We start from the raw sequence: 17,895 nt of genomic DNA, 5'->3' as shown, positions 1-17,895 counted from the left end.
TTACTAATACAGCTTGGATGAGACTCCAGTTAAATCCACAATGTAATGTCTAGCTTAATCCTGCATGTGCACTATATTTGTCCATCTTTTTGTGGTGATAATACAGAAGGCAAAGTGATATGACACTTACTATACACAAAGCATGGCCCCTCTAATTTTTTAGATGAAATTTCCTTCACAACTTCTTGTGTGATAAACCTTTTAGGATTGACTTTATTTCTCCTTTATACTAAACCCTAACAGGGTTTGCTGATCCAGTGCAAGATCAAACACAAAGTACTCTGATCAGAGGCATGTCAAAATATTAAAGAACACAGTGACAGCTTGTACCGCATTATCAGTTAAAACCGCATTATACATCAACCGCAACCTGTCTGGCTTGCGCATTTGATTAAGTTTCCTATTCAGCAGTGACTCATTCGTATTCCATGCTTGTCTGAATGACAAATTGAACATTGTGTTGTGCTGCTGCAAGATGTGTTAATAAACAGTGCTGGAAAGCCTTGATCTGAAAGGTGCCACAGCAATGCCACTGCTAGAGCAGGGGTTGATCCCCAAGCTGCCAAACATTGCTAGCTGCTCTTCGAGCCAGGGGCTCGCACCTACAACCAGAAACCTCAGAAGGCTGGCAGAAGTGGTTTGACTACACAGGAGAGTGGAAAAGCGCACACAAATGTGTTCCTTGAGTACAATGGTGCTAGTGCAAGCGTGCTGATCTGTCAAAGGCATCGCCCCTCCTCCTTGCTGTTAGTGGCTGCAGAGTAAAGTCCCTCTCCTCCCTTTTTTTACTCCCTATGAGAAACAAAACGCCAAGCTTCATAGCAGACTGGAGCTGAAAAGTTAGTTCTCCTTCTCCATCAGACAGAACGATGGAGTTTACATACATCCCCTATTTTCCATCTGGTTTCCTCTTGTTTCAAAGGAAAAAATCCTTAAAAATAGGCAGCTTCTTAGTGAGTGTGGAAGCAGTAAAAAATACTTGTTCTATTTGTTATATGGTTTTACAACTATGCCACTCTACTCACAGTTCCTAACTACACATGCAAAGCAAACTTTTTAAAAGAAGTGTTTATTTAAATATCTACATGGTATATAGTTTTGCTCTTTACTTCCTTTATAATGAGAATAAAATCTTAATTTTGCTCATGAAAAAAATAATGCTCTAAGGTATTTTTTTGTCTGCTTGATTGTAGCTTAATCACTGTATTAAATCTACTGTTCACTTCTTTGTTTGACTCTAACAGGAGTTATTTAAAAAAAAATTACTTAATTTTGTGCTTTCTTCTTTCCAACATAAAATCTTTGACTCTAACAGGAACTATTTTACAAACAAATCAGTTAATTTTTGATATGCAGAGAATAAATGAGATTTAGGTTAAATGAGATTTAATATTAGATTTAATAAGAACAAATAGACCTTAATCACACTTTTTGATTATTTTAGTAGTGTGCAAGACACTGAAATAGCAAAAGATGTCCCCTTTGCACACGTTGTCTTGCTCCTTTGCTTTTTTAACTTTAGTTTTTTTTTAACTTCATAATTGTTGCGGCTAGTAAACTCATCAGTGAAAGAGCGAAGGTACACACATCACACTGACAACAAGAATGCAGAAGCACTGTTAGCTGCAGAGATGACAGGTTGCTGGAGACACCGTGGAAAGCAAGAAGCTGTAGCTGCACGCCTGCTCTCTACTGGTCAGACAGAGATGGGGCAGTGCTGCTCCCGGAGCAATGCAGGGGGGCGAGCACTGGGTGAGCCATGGCAGTGTTAGCATGTTAGACTGCAGTTCGTCTGAGGAGGGGAAAGAAAGTGATCCCGAGTCTCAGTACTCTCAGATTCTGACTTTTAGTTTTGAGTCTAAAGTATTGAAAACCCACAAACTGAACAAAACGTTTCAGGAAAAAAAAAAAAAAAGGAAGAAAAAAAGAAATAAATAAATAAAGAAAAGGATGTTAGTATGTCTCATCCAGATCTGTGGGTTTTGTGAATTCGAGAATATGATACTGGCCTAATACCTGCCTTAATTTAATATCTAGAGGTAAAGAGGATGATAGAAAGTGTTTTCCATGAACTTACTAGCACTCCTCTTAAATCACATCAAAATAAAATAATCATTAAACATCATAAGTGTAAACACAGACTCACTCTGATTAGGCATATGAAAAATAAATGTTGGTTACATGGGATTTCTGTGAAGCAAAAGCTGCAGCTGTCCAAGGATTAGCCTGTATCTCTATTTAACACAGAATCTGAAGTAATTGAAAGTCCCTTTTGCTGAATGATTAACAAAAGGGAAGTTACCACTTGTGTAAGTCCTGACCCCTGATGGAGTCAGTGGGACTGAGAGGAACCACGGCCAATTTCTATCATCCTCTTGGCGTTCTAGAACAGAGTGCGGAAACCAGGAGAATAAGGTACCTGCTATGTGGACTGCTGACAGAGGGTCCAGGCTGTGAGAGACTACATTTGCCCCGTGGCTGTTTGCAATGAACAGGGGGTAAAGAAAGAAGAATGTTCAGTCCAGGCAAATAAAGACAAGCTACTGATGAAACTAAATAAAAAGTGCAGCAAAGGAAACATAAAAAAAAAATAAATCAAATGAAGTGACCAATACCCATGAACAAGGAAACTGGCTTTTCTTTGCACCTGGCTGGTTATGAAAATTATTGGAACATACATAGTGAAATCAATAATAACAGTTTAGACATTATTTTTATGAACAGTAGCTCTAGGTTTTACATAAAATCTCTATAAATTTGTTCAAATAATAGGCTATATGAAATAGATGTTATCTTATTAAATTGAATATGGAAAAATATATAGATTTAAAAATGCACATGCAGAAAAATTTAAATTCCCAAGGAAGAAAGGTTGAAGACCCTCCTTTGGCAAGTTTTGCCTCTCCTACACCCCACGATTTTGAAGGCCAAATAATGGTAGGGGCATTCTTGCACTCACAGCTATTTGCTGGATTATTTAATGCAGTTAGATGTGTATAATTCTGATTACATTTCTTTTGTATTAGTATTTATTTATTTAGCATCAGCATATTTGGCACTGAAATTCTGAACACTTTAATATCACTTTAGTCTTCAAAATTGTGTGGGTGCAGAACCCAGAAGTTTGAAAACTAGACCCAAGGAATCATACAAATTAGCTATGAATTATGGAGGAAAAAAAAGAGTAGTAACTATATGAACAGTAACAAATTAAGAGACAGACAAATCAGTATTAAAATATTAAGATGAAACGTATGATGCTCTCTAAACATAGATTTATGGTAAAATACTTCTTCATTTCCTGTAATGGTCAGGCAACCTTCAGTTACACCTGTGATATTAGAGTTATTAGAAACTATTTAGGTTTAAATTTAAAAGACAAAAGCATTGACCTCTGAAATAAAATGTTAAGGTTTATAATCTTTCTCCTTTGGAAAAGCCAGTATTCCTTTACATTCTCATACTAGCATCTAAAAGGAAACTAGTGAATGTAAACAAAAATTAAAAAAATAAATGAATTTCAAGAGCCATAGATTTATCAAGACAGAACTCAGAGGCTTTACAAAAAAGTGCAAATGGAAAAACAAAACAAAACAAAACAAAACCAGTCTGATTGTCTTAAGAACTAAGGAAAAAAGCAAATTAATCAACCAATAGAATTGCAGAAAAAGACAAAATAATTGCAGTTCCAATTTGGGCTCAGAGTATGGAAGTGTTAAGTATTAGGCATGTATTGCTATATTTCTTGAATTTTGTGCCAGCGATGTAAATGGACAACTCCAGAGTTGCCACTGTAGCCATTGATTAGGTCCTGCACAGCTAGCTGGTTTGAATAATGTTTTTGTGCCCTTCAGCTCTACTCAGCCATTCATCCAAAGTCTCAATAAGACCATCTGCAACCTGCATCAGAAATGACAAAAGAACTTATTGAGATTCTTGATGAAGCAGCTCTGAAGAGAAGGCCAAACAGAAATGGAGGACTGATTATACCAGACAAGACCAGACTTTGGGGTGCTGCCATCACTAGAGCAAAATACAAGAGACACGACATGCCATACCATGGTAAACCAACCACACTGACAGCCCTGGTTTCAGATAGTATTTACCACTTCTGATTTCATGCAGGATGGGATATGCAGCAGGGTTGGGGAAAGCAGCTGTGTTTTCCTTTTGGTTTATGCCATTTCCTTTCCTAACAAGTGGGAAGGGGTGATTTCCAGCTGGCTAGAACTGCTGTAGATATCTATAGTTCCCACCCAAGAGGCGGAAGAAAATAAATTACACGAAATTACCGTTCTCTGTCTGCTTGGAGTGCTTCTTCCAGATACAGGACTCACTGAGCCTGATGTGTCTAATTCATCAGAAGACCATGAGGACAATTCCTAAAGTTCAGAAGGAATGGAGCTCAGAAATACAGCAACTAGCCATACAGGTAAGCAAACTAGAAAAATTACCGAGTGAAACTCCAGCAGAGTTATTTCCAAGCCAAATAAAATAAAGCAGTTACATTTTGTCACCAAATTTAAAAAGACTAAGGCATTACATGTTTTCTCTGTCAGCCCTAAAGGAGAAGAAAAGCAAACAATAGTTAAAACTTCCTTTGCTTAGGTGACACATTTTCCACCAAAGTCAATACAGGGGAAAAAACAGTTGTTCTTCATTGGCTGTGAAGTACAAGAAAAGTTTGGTATTACCAAGATTTTAATTAAACAGGTAGAAATCCACTAAAAGGAGGGAAGAGCTGAGTTCTTGTGCTTTAAGCACTCTGCTAATCCAAGTCCTTTTAAAAAAGTAAACTAAAGGAGAGCCTTGAAATCTTTACTCTGCATCTGTCACTGCTGGCAAAGACACGTGTGTAAGTTCCTCTCAAATACCTGAGGTACACGACAACTTGAAAAGATTTGGACTATAGCTCACAGCTTAAAAGGCACATATGAGGGACTCTTTACCCTATTAGAGAATTTATTTTATGCTTTTTTTTTCTCTTTGACAGAGTGTGCATTTACTTCCTTTCCAGTGACAACTGACATATTATAATTTTCAGTAGTGCTACTGGAATAATTATCTCATATACTTTGCCAGTTGACTGATTCAGTAATAGTAGGGTAAACAAACCAAGAAGTTCAGTAATTGCTAGATCAAATAGAAAAAAATACTGAATTTACCCCCCCTCCCATATCAGAAGAGATATTTACAATATGAAGTTTCAGATTACTTTATGATATTCAAGATTACACGTTCCATCTTGATAAGCACTGCAAACCACAGAAACAGAGCAGCCAACAGCAATGATCAGACAAAGGCAGTCAGAACAGCAGGAAACACGCTCAGTGAACAGAAAGGAATAAAAAGACATGACTTACCAGCTGACTGCTTGAAATGTCTAGAATTTTCTCTAGGTCTTTAATATGACGTGTAACCTCTTTCAAGAGCAGCTTCAGTCTGTTTCCAATGACATGTACCTTTTCTTTGGCTTCAAGACAATCCTTGCCTTCAGCATTGACTAGCAATTGGCAAGACATATCTTGCAGTGATGCCACCTTCAACTGAGACTCCAGCAGCTCACGTCTGATTTGCTGTTGCCAAGGCAAGCATCAAATTTTTTTAATAGCAGTCAAAAAAAAAAAGCAGAACTCAAAAAACTCAACATTTTAAATTAAAGACAAGGAAAAAAAAGAAGAGAAGCAATAAATTTCTAATCTGACAGGAGGATATACAGCAGTCTAGTAGTTGCCTGAGATTTAAAATCACATGTGCTACTAAGTAAAGTGAGTGGTGTTCCCTACCAAGGCAAAGCCAGCCACTGATGCTGGTCCCATGGCTTTGTGTTAGCACACAATGTACAGTGCTAACCCTCGTGAGAAAGAGAAATCTGATTAGATGTTTTTCTGGTGATGTGTTTTGGAAGAGAAAAGGGTGATTATAGTCCTACCATCAGAAGTCTGTGATGATCCTGCAGTATTTCTGAGTCCAGATTTGTATTGATGGGCACAATCTCATTTTTCCTTCTGTCAATATTCTCCAACCAAAGCAGCAAACCATGGCTCAGTTCGTGAAAATCCTACAAATGATGAATCATGGTTTTAACAGGGTAGCAGAATATTCTAGTCAAACTCAGGTTTTTAATTTATCCTCTGATACATTCTACTAGCTAAATAAAATAATTTCCAAGAAGTATACAACAGAATATGAGAATACTATTCCAGAGATGACAAATTTTGTAAGTATTGGGCTGTAAATACATGTTTTAGGTAGCACAGGTGTATCCTTGAGAAAAACATACGCCAAAACTGTATGGCTTTAACGGGTAAGTTTCATATGGATCATGAGCACAACAGGTAACTAAATGGTCTGTATTTTCAGTATATGGGCTGCTGTCAATCTGAAATAGGCACAGTACAGACCTGGCACTGTATTAATGCATCCTGCAAGGAGCTGCGCCAGTCTTCGATCATGCTGCACACGTGCTCCCAGCGCACGTTCATCTGGGACAGGCGCTCCTGGAGCTTCTTGCTCTCCTCGCTGTCAGACTGAGTGAACTCTGAGCTGCACAGATTGATGGACAAGATGATTGCCTTGCGGTTATCAATTGCCTTCTGCAGCTCCTTGATGGTAAGACAGAACAGAAATTGGTAAATCGTGACTTTCAGAAACATAAAGCAGAGAACGCACCACAAGACTGCAGTGCTTTGCCACCAGCAGCTGCAGAAAGGCACCATACTGTGCCTTTACTCTGGATATAATGCTTCTGGGCTCACTCTGTGACTCTGCAAATGTTCACTCTTTAACATCTACTAAAACTTTACTGCAAGCATAAACAAGAGCAAGCCAATTAAACTTGTAAAGTCTTAAAAGCCTGAAGTCAGAGTTTAACTTTAAAGATCTGGCTCATGTTTCAGATATTTTAAAGACAGAGTAGGTCCAACAAAATTTAAACATGTAGCACAACTGTATTTTAGCTCACAATAAAACTTTTGCCCTCACTTTTCATTTTTGCTGATAAACATGAAAACCAACATATTTTCAAGTGGAATCTGCTGTCATCAGTATTTTAAAATAAAAGCTTTTACTGAGAGAAGCAAAAACATACAAAGAGTATAAAGATCTTAAATTTATAGAAGCACAACTTGTATAAAAACTCTGATTTGTTTACACTGGAAGCCACAAAAGAAACCCACCTCCACTGGTTTGGAGGGTACTAATGGGCTTTCAAAGAGACGGTGAGATAAGAACAGGATTCTTATGAAATGCCCCGTTTTCCACCTACTTTACAGCATTTACTTAAAAGCACGATGTCACAGTAACCTCTGCAGTACTTATGGCAGCTATATTTGGATTACAGTGAAGATGAGCATTGACATGCTTCCCATGGATCACTGCCGGAAACAGCCTTTGCTATTTGTTCACCTCACCCCTGGCATGAGGCACAGTGCATTTTGACATTGGGTCACATATTTTCGTGCCCATGCTTGTAAGAAACTAGTAACTGAATGTGAAGTTGTGGACCACCACATCTGCAGGTCTTTATAGCTGTGAAATACACAAGAGAGATGGAAATAGCACTCAGATTTTGATGCTCCTGAGATGACAGAAGAAGAAAAGGAATGTTGCACAGCGGCATCAGATTTTTCCTATGTTGCACTGGTGACACGGGGTAGGTTACAACACCTTTGGACTCCTTCTCATTCCTCCACACAAAGTAGTAATGTCTCAGTGAGGCATTTCTTTTGAACCAGCTATTTTGTTACCAATTTGAGTAGAAGAGAAGTGATCTAACTTGGCACTTTTTAAAAATTTCATCAATTTGGGTGACATCAGGAGTTATCTGGACATTCTGAGATTACAGAATTGCTGCAGAACTACTATTCCAAAACTTCATTTGGATAGTGGTACATTTTCCTTCCAAAAGGTGATTCAGAAAATTACTTTGCCAGTTACTTTACCTGCAGCAGCCCACTATGTGGAGAAAATCAGCTCCAATTATTAGCAACCTCTTCAACATTCCTGTTGCACTCAGTTTTAGAAGGTAACTTATGGAACAGAGAAATAAAACTCACTTTCAGTTTTTTAATCCTGAGCTCAATAGTTTGTATGTCAGTGCTGAGATCAAGGCGGTGGAGCTTCTCCAGTTCCTCTTCAGTTTCTCCCAACCAAGCCCAGATGCTGTTAAGGTCAGAGTTGAACTGCTGCCATTGCTGAAGGTTCTGCTTCATCCTCAGCTCCTTGCTTAGAGCCTGAGCCTGGATTAATTCCCATCTTTCAATTACACCTGGAATTACAAACACCAAATTCAACAACAGCCAGAAAAACTCACTAGCTTCACAACACACACAATTGCATAAACCAAATACTGTTCAAAACAAAAAGATGCTCTGTAAAAAGCCTAAGCCTCAAACACTAACCACTTTAAAAATAAAGTTAGATTGAAGAAAGTGATGTTGGAGGGAAAGAACGAAGAACCTGGATGATTCCAGTCAACAGGTAATTTTATTGCTTTCTAACGTCAGACTTCTGTGAGCAGAATTAAGATGATACATGCAGGTCTCTAAAACAGGTTATGCTGGCAAAAAAGACATCTTAAATTACCAGACAAGTGCAAACCAGACAAGAAATATTAATACATCTAACTAACCAGGTATTTATTATTTTCATTGGTACTTGTGCTGATCACTGTTTAATGGTCACATTTTACTACATTTGCCTTAGCTACTGCTGATGCATTGGATAAACACTTGCACTAGAAAGAAATAAATAAGGGACTATTTCTTCTTGCTAGTTATCTTGAAATGCTAAGGCATTAGCTAAGGCTAAATTTACAAATAAAAATCCACAAAAAAATAAGAGAGACTATATGGGTAGCATATCTTGTCAAGCTAAGAATGAGGATGATGCCTTTATAGTCTCTGGGAATCCATGCTTTCACAATCCATGCTGCCTCTTTTTCTACAGCTGATGCTTAAAATTAGCCCTGTGATTACTTGTATCAGGTGAAAATAAGTTTCTTTACTCTAGGCAGGTAATCTGAGAGGTGAAAGCTAATATTAGAAGAAACAAATGCTGGCCAAGGTGTTTTGTACAGCAATATAAGCAACCTTTTTCATGAGAAATCTTAAAAAAAAAAAACCCATTGCATCCACAGGGACCTCCTGAAAGGCTTAGGGTTGTGCTTCATGATATGAAGGGGTTCTTAAAATGGACTTGTATGCCTAAACTCTTCATACAGCATACACAAAGAATACTTCCTATTCCTTCCTATTCCTAATTAAAAATGTTAAACAGAACATGGTAACAGTCAGTCATGTAAATATATATGCCAGTAAATAATACCAAGTCTTTATTCAGGAAAGCTTTGCATGTGTGCTGCTTTCCATAATTACTGCTCATCAAATGAACTACATGTTACTTACCAGCTGTTTGTGTTTCAGTACTGTTCATGTTAATGAGACCTGAAAATTTTTCTTCTTCCTCCTTCAGTTTATATCCAAGCCTTCTTACCGAGTCTATGCTTCCACTGCATTCACCTAGCAGTTTCATCTGTGTTAACAAACAAAATATTCCTTTTCAATATGCACTGTACAGGACTAATTGTATGGACAGTGAGAACTAAAATACAACTTCCAGAAATTTCCAAAAGTAAGTTTAAGTGTGAAGAAAAAGATCTATTATTTTAACAATCTGTGCTGATACTATAAAAAAAGTACACGTAGATAATAAAGGCCTAAAGCATAAGTTATAATAACTTAGCACCATTATGCCAAATTGTTCTAGATGTCTTAGGTGCCATCTTCTCTAATTTTAAGACACTATGGCAAAGACACTAGAAGATTGATAAAGAAAATTAACTTTAATGTGGAAATATTACTATGCATGCAGGCAGATAATTTTTAAATTCTGTCCTTAATAAAATTATTTGAGTGGCTTAGAGAGAGATTTATCTTTCAGAAAACCTCTCTGAAAAAGCTTTTTAATTAGGGATTCCATATATGTAACCCTGCTTATATGATGCATGCTTATAATTGATTAGCAAGATGAATACTGTGCCTGAAGCTATAAAACATGCTTTTAAAACCAGGGGAATTTCAAACAAGGATATCTTCATTAGATAGATAAAAGCATGTGTGAGAAAGTACTTCTAGACATCTGCAAAAATGTAATAGGAAAATAAATTCCTTAGAGTCATGTTTCTCTAATGCATTTCTTCCTCTAATGCTATTTTAAACACGCTAATAGCATAAGCACCAATAGCATGTGGTTAAGGGTAGGAAGAACACAAGTGAGCCTGAGAAGCAGTTACAGCTCATTGCTCTGCTGAAGCAGCTGCATTTCCCTCAATATCTGAGCTAAGCTAAGCTTGAGGTGCATATCTGACTGGGGCTCCAAAACACACGCACATATCCTTTGTAAGTGGAATCCAGTTCTGGTCCTGTAGGTGTCTTGCTACGGATGATGTTTTCTGTTTGCTGGATCTGGAAGCGACTGGTGTCCAAGGCCTTGTCCAGCTGTCGGATGTGTGCTTCCAGGGCACCCGGTTCACCTGTACCAATACCAAAAAACAGGGACTGTCATCCCAAATTTTCCAAATTTTTTTTCCTTGCCCAGGCAGAACAGATATTAGGAATACTGTTTAGATTAGACAGTGAAGGAGAAAGGTGGCAGCAGCAGTATGAGTGGTACAATGTCAAAGCTAAGTGATAACTGGTTACATTAAAGAGTGTTAGCAAAAGTTATACCAATGAACAAGCTTGCCATAAGAATACTATAGAAGAGTCCACAGTTTAAAGTAGGCTTGCAAATTATTCTAAAGTGTCTTTTCCCCTATATTGAATGCCTTGTCTTTTTTTAAAGAGAAAGTTCCCAGCAAAGCATACTCTAACCTCACTGATTTTGGGAACCAGCTTGCTCCCCTTTTCACAAGCACCATCAAATTAACCCCCGTAACCCAAATCTCCATTTTTATGATCTAAATCAATGTAAAAATTTGGTAGCTTCATTTCTCTTTGTATTATTTCTCCCCACTAAAAAGCAGTAGAATTTGCATCTCCATGAAAGGATCCTATTTATATACAATTTTAGAGACTAAAAGTGGCCTCACAAATGCTAAGTGATACTGATATAATCATATTGTCAAAAATCCATAGATGACTGGATATCCTGGAGGTCTGGAGCAGGTAGTCCATGACTGCTTTGGGCAACCATACTAAGGAGCAAAATGTATAGGATTTTTCCAATTATGTACTTGATAAAGATCATGCTTAACATATCTGCAAGATGGAATTATTCATTCAAGCTATTGGGAATCAATATCAATGTTTTTGAAGAAGGACTAACTTGTTTCCTTGTAGAGGTCAGCTGAATTCTGTGATATAAATTAGCTACAGACAATGTTAATGTGAAGCAGATTGCAGCCTAGAGGACCCCATGAGATCCTTCTTATCCATATTCTATCACTAAGCCTGATTTCCATCTGTTTACAAAGACAGTTTGAATTTATTCATAAAGACAAAATAAGAAACATGAATAGAGAGGGAGAGCCTTCTGTTCACCGAATTACAGAAAACTGAGCCTCTTGGATGATTAATCTTTTTTCATATATAGCACCATCTCACCCCAAATGGACAGGACAAAGTGCTCAACATTGTTTTTTGCTCATTACTTTAAAAAAAAATTCACGGGTCAGAAAACTAAACACACTTTTCCCATAAGTACTGCTATTACTCATACCCTTAATCAATAACATTATTTCACTGATTTGGGGAGTAAATAGAAATGGATGGTGAACCTGAGGCTTGTGTCACAGACACTAAGATTTTAATTGTTTGCTTATAGCAATGAAGTCATTATTTAAGAAGAGAAAAACTGTGAAATCATGAGAAAAAGTATTTGCAAATGCATCTCTTTCCTCCAAGAGAGTAATCAAAAAATGAGAAAGAAGGTTTAATCTTGTGCAATGTGAAAGGAATATTTTCCAGTACGTGAGACTAAGATAAAGACAGTACCTCAACTTGACATTTTGATCACATGAAACAACAACTAACCTAAAAGTTTATATCTGCATGATAATACAAGATGTGGCTGTGTTAAAAAAAAAAATGCAACTCTGAAAAATTAGGTATTGTTCTATACTTTTTCCTTCTGCCTTAAGACGTAACTATTAAGTCCAGTTGATGGACACCAGAGAAATAAGACAAATAAGATCAGGATCAGTACAGTTCAGTTAGCCAACGTGGGAGGGCTAAGACCTCAGACATCATTGTTTCATCCACGCCCCCAATGGTACCTTTAAGCAAAGTAGTAAAGCAGGAGGATACTTTTAAGTTAATATGTCAATGCTGCCATGTAAGAAATAATTATCTTGTAAGTTGTGAAAAGATAGCAGATGCTAGGAGAAGAGAAAGAAGTTACACTTGTGCACCATGGTATTTGCATCTGGCTATGCTTAGTCTTTTATGATGCCTACCAGAGATATTTTTGAGGGCGTTTTCTGTGAGTGCTACATAGGCCTCAAGAGTTTCAGGGATCTCTACATCTGAAAAAATAAAAGCACACTCTGAATTGATGGCTCAGCAATGGCTGTCTCCTTACAGCAGGAGTCCTTTTCATGGGATGGATTAATTAAATTGTTCCAATAGCAAACATTCTCTCTGGAGAAGGAAAAAGATGAAGACTGAAACACAGGGAGGCTGCTATAAAATCTCTTAAGATCCAGGCAAACCTGACTATTCCCAGAGCAATGACCTGGAAAGCAAAAGACAGCCACAAGATCAGAGTAAAATACACTGGTATGTCTTATCCCACAGCTAGCTCCATTTGGACACTCTCACTTGTTAAGATTTATTACACAAAGCAAAAACACTTAGAAAGGATTTCTAACTTCACTGGAGAACAAGACACAAGATCCCACCTCAGACTAAACACTCATTTGCTGGAGTCTTGCCTGTATCAGGGCAGAGTTAGGATTTACTTAATCACTTGATGATTTCCTCTGTGGGTCTCTTCCACAGCATCTCTTCATTAGTTTGTTCTGTACTTTTTGCCATATCCAGTATAGTTTCTTCTAGACAGAATAACTTAGGAGGCAGGGCTGTTACAGATGACATATCCCATCTGGCAGGCCTCACACACAGATACACAGCCAATTCCCGGCCATATCATGTACGCCTATGCCATCTTCCAAGGCTGTCGTCATCCAGGAATCTCCATCACTGTCTCTAAGGCCAGAGGGCCACTGAGATCACTTAGGAAACGCTATTTAAAGTCATCAGGGGCTATTTAAAGTATTTTTCCATGAGAATCCTGGCCACACAATCACACATAAAACATTTGCCTTTTTTTCACTCGTAGAAAAGAGAGCACCCAGTCTGCCACCATACCTGCTATGCCAGCTGCTCCTCTCAGGTAGAAGTCTTTTTCTTGTCCCCCATCTTCTTCTGAGTGCAGCGCCCGTGAAACGGCAGTCTCCAGGTCCCTGCTGAGATCGTAGTCGTGATCCCACTCCAGGGGGATGGAGTCCACGCTCGCAGGGGTATCTCGCCCCGATCGCTCGCTCCTCAGCGGCTGGGAAAGAGGCAGCGAAAGGTTGGAAGAGGGGTGCGGGGAGAGAACGCTGTCCGCAGATTTGTCATGCCAGCGTATGTCAGAGAGATCTGCTGATTCATCCAGATCCACCTCTCTGTCTGAGAGGTCGTGCTCGTCATCTGTTAGCTAGAAGCATAACGCAAACAGAAGCGATCAATGGAACGTGCAGAGGCACCGCATGGTCAGCCTGGGTCAGTGAAATAAAGCAGCATTAGGTGACAGGCACACTGGTGGGGTTTGCATTTTGCACATTTCCTTTAGCACCTTCCCTTCATTATTTTTAAGGTGTACTAAAAAACCAAAACAACAAAGAAGATCGAAGTGCCAGGTCATTTTAATTACTGGAGGCACATAAAGTCTCACATAAGATAAATATCTCCACACTTTTACTGATGTTACTTCAATGCAGATATTAGGTTAGAAAAACGTCTGGAATCAATTCATAGAAAGAGTAAGTGATCTTTATCATGAGTATTGCTCTCACTGTGTTATTTCATATTTTCAAACCCCTGTATTTTGTTCTTTTCATTCAGCAGGACTTGAGCTACCAAAAATTGTTTTCCTTTCACTTTCTCCTTTTGTTTTCCTTTTCCACTTTTGAGCTTGTGTTCAATTCTGGAGATGAATTTCTGTGTCTTATGATGAGAAAAATCATTTTATCATTGTGGTTTTTTTTAAAAAACAACTCACTAAGCTGCCAGTCAAACTATGTGACAGTGCAGGGAGATGTTCTTATGATTAGTACCACAGCACTACTCCCATGAATAAAGTTTTATAAATCCCCAATTTGCATGCATTTTCATGATGATTTACAGAAATTCCTGATCTTGTCAGCTTGCTCTCTGAACAGGACACAAATAGCATGTAATGGAAAGGAGGCAGATGGTCAGGGTTGCCACAAAATTTAACCACAGGAGATTCAGAAAGTTACTTAGGTTTCATTTCAACATCTTTCCTCATTTTCACATTTGTAAATTGGCAATGGAGCAAACAAGTAAAAACATATGTAAATATACACACAGGAAGGCGGATAAGCTTCTTGTGATAGCGCTCCACACGCCCGAAGACCTCTTGGCAGTAGCGACGCAGCTCATCCAGTTCTTCCTCAATCACAGCTGCATCCAGCGGCTCACTTTTCTCAATGAGTTGCTCACCTTGCACAATTATCTGCTCAATTTTGCTGTTGTTCAGGGAAATTTCTTGCTGGAAAGCCTGTGTAAAAGAAATACCCATGCTTTATCCACAAAATCAGCATGAGAACAATGTGGGTAATTAAAGATTCAAGTATTAGGAGTTCTATAGAAAGAACAGTGTGGGTAACAAACAGGGATTGTGCCAAATACTCTTATCATGAACAACAATGAGCAGTTAAATTAAATTTAGTGTTCCACAGTCTTTCAAGCCAAAACCAGTGATACTTCATGGTTTACCATCTCATTCCTTACTTGTTGAATTTGGAAAGAAATCTTGTCTCTAAACAAGCCATACAAATGATCAAATGTCTAGAATGAACAGAGATGCTAAACCTAGCACAGTGGAATTTTGGATAATGTGACATTTGGTTTTGTTCTCTCCAGAGAAGGAGTTTTCTGATGCATAAATGGTTGAGAAATGTAGTAATTATTATATATTGGCAATAATGGAGACCTTACATAAATATTTTTTATTAATAGTTCCTATTTTGATGCAGGAAAGTATTTTCTCACCCCTGGTTTTTCTTTTTACATTTTCATAGATCAAAGATTTTCTATTTTGACAGAAAAGTACATATTGGAATTTGACATAACTCATGACTTCTGAGGTTGAAGTCTTGGCCTGCAAGTAAAGGAACCATATCAGGCTGCATTTCTGCATTATGTTTCTTAAAATTCTTTTCTCACTATCATGTTTTTGTTTTTTTTTTCCCCTCCCTTCTTTGATCCTTCCTTCTGTAACTATCCATTCTTTACATTTTTGATGTAGCTATCATTCTTTACCTTAAGTTGCTTTATCTTTGCTTGGACATCACACTCTGAGAAATGCTCGATGTTGGTCAGCTGCAGGTCCATCTCTGTCAGCCATACCAGGATGCTGTCACGTGCTGTTTCAAACTCCTCCCGCTGGCCAATAAAATGCTGGAGAGTGGAAAATTGAGTGGCATGAAATGACCAGAAACATGAAAACCCTCAGCAATAGTGGGAAAAGACTTTCATCCCCATCAAACCCAGTTTAAACTCAGTACACCTTCTTAATTTCTTACATGCTTTCTTAGGTTCCTTTTTAAGTAACACCATCTAGAGCTGCAATTAGCTGACCTAAGAAAGTTATCTTCTGTGAGGAAGGTGGTGTTTGATGTCACCAAGCATTTGCCTATAGTCTATTTGTTAACTTTGGACTAAGTGAACTGATGAGCTTCCTTCCTGTCCCAGAGGTAGAAGTTCCCTCAAAACCACTGTGCAAATGCATTAAACTGAAAGCTGCTGAAGTACCCTTGATTCATAACTAGAGTAGTGAAATTGAAATCTTAAAAAATGGAATACTTTTAGCCTGCGTAGGATGGAGGTAACTCTCTTTTGTAGATTGTCCCATCTCTGGTTCCCCTCATGAACCATCTGCTTGAGGCTGCCGTTGGAGTCAGTGCGGTTCTCCCGTGCCAGGCGCCGATACTGTTTATTGATCAGCTCCAGCTGAGTCAGGCTTTCATGCACTTGTCTCTGGAATGCCTAAAGCAGTATGAACAAAAGACATCTTCAGAATTTTAATTTCTGAAATCAGGAAACAGATATAGATCTCTTGCCTTATTTTGACCCTTCATCTGCACTCTGACTTATGTAAGCCAATAAATTCCACTAGTTGGAGACATCTCCTGAGGGCTACCCTATAGAGATGCTGCCTTCTGATTAAGAAAAGCAAAACCAAAAAAACAAAAATCCCCAAAAAGTTCATAAAACTGACATGATTCACTGAATGAGAAATTGCAACATGAATATCCATTACAAAGGCAAAATCAGTGTAAGAAAACCAGCTTCTCCTTCTGTGAAATTATATGCTTCAGTATTTGAGAACAGAAGTACAAACAATGAACATGAAACTCTTCTTTAAAAAAAATGGAACAGAAATCCAAGATTCCTGTGGCTTCATTGGATTTCTTTTCACATACTGAATTTGCTGAAATGCAAACATTGAAGAGATTTGAGCAATTGTTTATTCTGAAACATGATACTAAACAAGACATTTTTTATATTTAGTATACTGCTGTGCAAGTAAGTTTTGTCTTAAAATATTCACAGAAAAGAAAATGTCACACATATCCATGTGAACTTATGTCTAGGCAAATGTTTGCAGCATGTACTTTCGGTGCTTACTCTGCTGTTACAAGAGCCACAGAGACGCAGCTGAGGTGCACAGGTGACTTAGCCCATGGCTTTTATGTTGTGACTAGTAATCATGAAGCTTGGAGGAAGCACCTTGTAAAGAAGTAACTGAATTAATAATACTATTACTACTACTACTATCACCACTACCAGAGTATTTTTTTCAAAAATTCTACTTGTTTTTATCTTGTCACATCACCAAAATAGAAAAGTAACCAAAGGAAGACCTAAAAACCTAGATTACACCAGCTCTCTTTTGAATACAAGTAGGGTTTGGATCCCACTGTAATTCTACAAACTTGCTGTCTGACATTCCTCACAATGCAATAAAACAGTCAATCTTTTCCAAAATGAGACACTCCCTTTAATAAGAACTATAGAACTGGGATAGGTTATATACTTCTGTAGAGAAATTTTAATTACAACCCTGAGTTTTCTACGTAAAAAGATATACACTTCATATTGCACCATTCAAAGCTATAATGAGATAAGCACATTTCTGCTCTAATACCAGAGAACAAAGTAAAGGAACTAGTTGGAAAAAAATATCAGATTGTGCAGAGTCCTCCCAATATAATTATTCTCTGCATTGAATGGCCATCAAATTGGGTATGAGACAACCAAAAAGGAGCAAATGCACTTGCAGCTAGGGTGCAATAATCAGTAGAACTGAATTAATTTAAAATTGCACAAGTATTCCTCTATTAGAGGAACAATTCTGACTGTATTTACTAGGATCATGAAATCTAAAAGTGTGCAGTTGCTGTTTCACCTGTTACCAAGCCTTCTCCAGCAAAAGAACAGCTGTTTATTTGCCTTCCATTTCTTCATCTCATCTACACAAGAATTCATCTGTTGCATTCCTTCCTGTTATCTCTTTCCAATTCTCCATAAACTACTGGAGAGGAAGAAGTTTGGTTTTGTACAGTGAAGTCAGTGAGAGCTATCTCTGACCTTTTTGCTCAAG

At 37.9% G+C, this 17,895-nt stretch overlaps 1 protein-coding gene across 18 annotated transcripts in view; it reads right to left on the bottom strand.

Moving 5' to 3' along the window:
• Positions 1-17,895, bottom strand: part of SYNE1 (spectrin repeat containing nuclear envelope protein 1) — a 290,137-nt gene that overhangs the window by 4,647 nt on the left and 267,595 nt on the right. For 10 of the 18 annotated variants that reach the window (XM_058021621.1, XM_058021620.1, XM_058021623.1 and 7 more), the window contains 13 exons: positions 16,095-16,277; positions 15,552-15,689; positions 14,596-14,787; positions 13,371-13,701; positions 12,458-12,526; positions 10,392-10,534; positions 9,408-9,534; positions 8,058-8,269; positions 6,405-6,605; positions 5,933-6,061; positions 5,364-5,576; positions 4,293-4,382; positions 2,420-2,478 (listed from right to left, as the gene is read on the bottom strand). In XM_058021621.1, coding sequence (XP_057877604.1) covers positions 2,420-2,478; positions 4,293-4,382; positions 5,364-5,576; positions 5,933-6,061; positions 6,405-6,605; positions 8,058-8,269; positions 9,408-9,534; positions 10,392-10,534; positions 12,458-12,526; positions 13,371-13,701; positions 14,596-14,787; positions 15,552-15,689; positions 16,095-16,277 — 2,087 coding nt within the window. The remainder of the gene's footprint in view (positions 1-2,419; positions 2,479-4,292; positions 4,383-5,363; positions 5,577-5,932; positions 6,062-6,404; positions 6,606-8,057; positions 8,270-9,407; positions 9,535-10,391; positions 10,535-12,457; positions 12,527-13,370; positions 13,702-14,595; positions 14,788-15,551; positions 15,690-16,094; positions 16,278-17,895) is intronic. The other 8 variants (XM_058021626.1, XM_058021629.1, XM_058021627.1 and 5 more) reach the window with 4 other exon arrangements.

This window comes from Melospiza georgiana, chromosome 3 (assembly GCF_028018845.1).
Source record: "Melospiza georgiana isolate bMelGeo1 chromosome 3, bMelGeo1.pri, whole genome shotgun sequence".
In the NCBI taxonomy this organism is placed as follows: Eukaryota; Metazoa; Chordata; class Aves; order Passeriformes; family Passerellidae; genus Melospiza; species Melospiza georgiana.
Note: the sequence above shows the minus strand (reverse complement) of the source record. Positions and strands in the feature narration are given on the sequence as shown.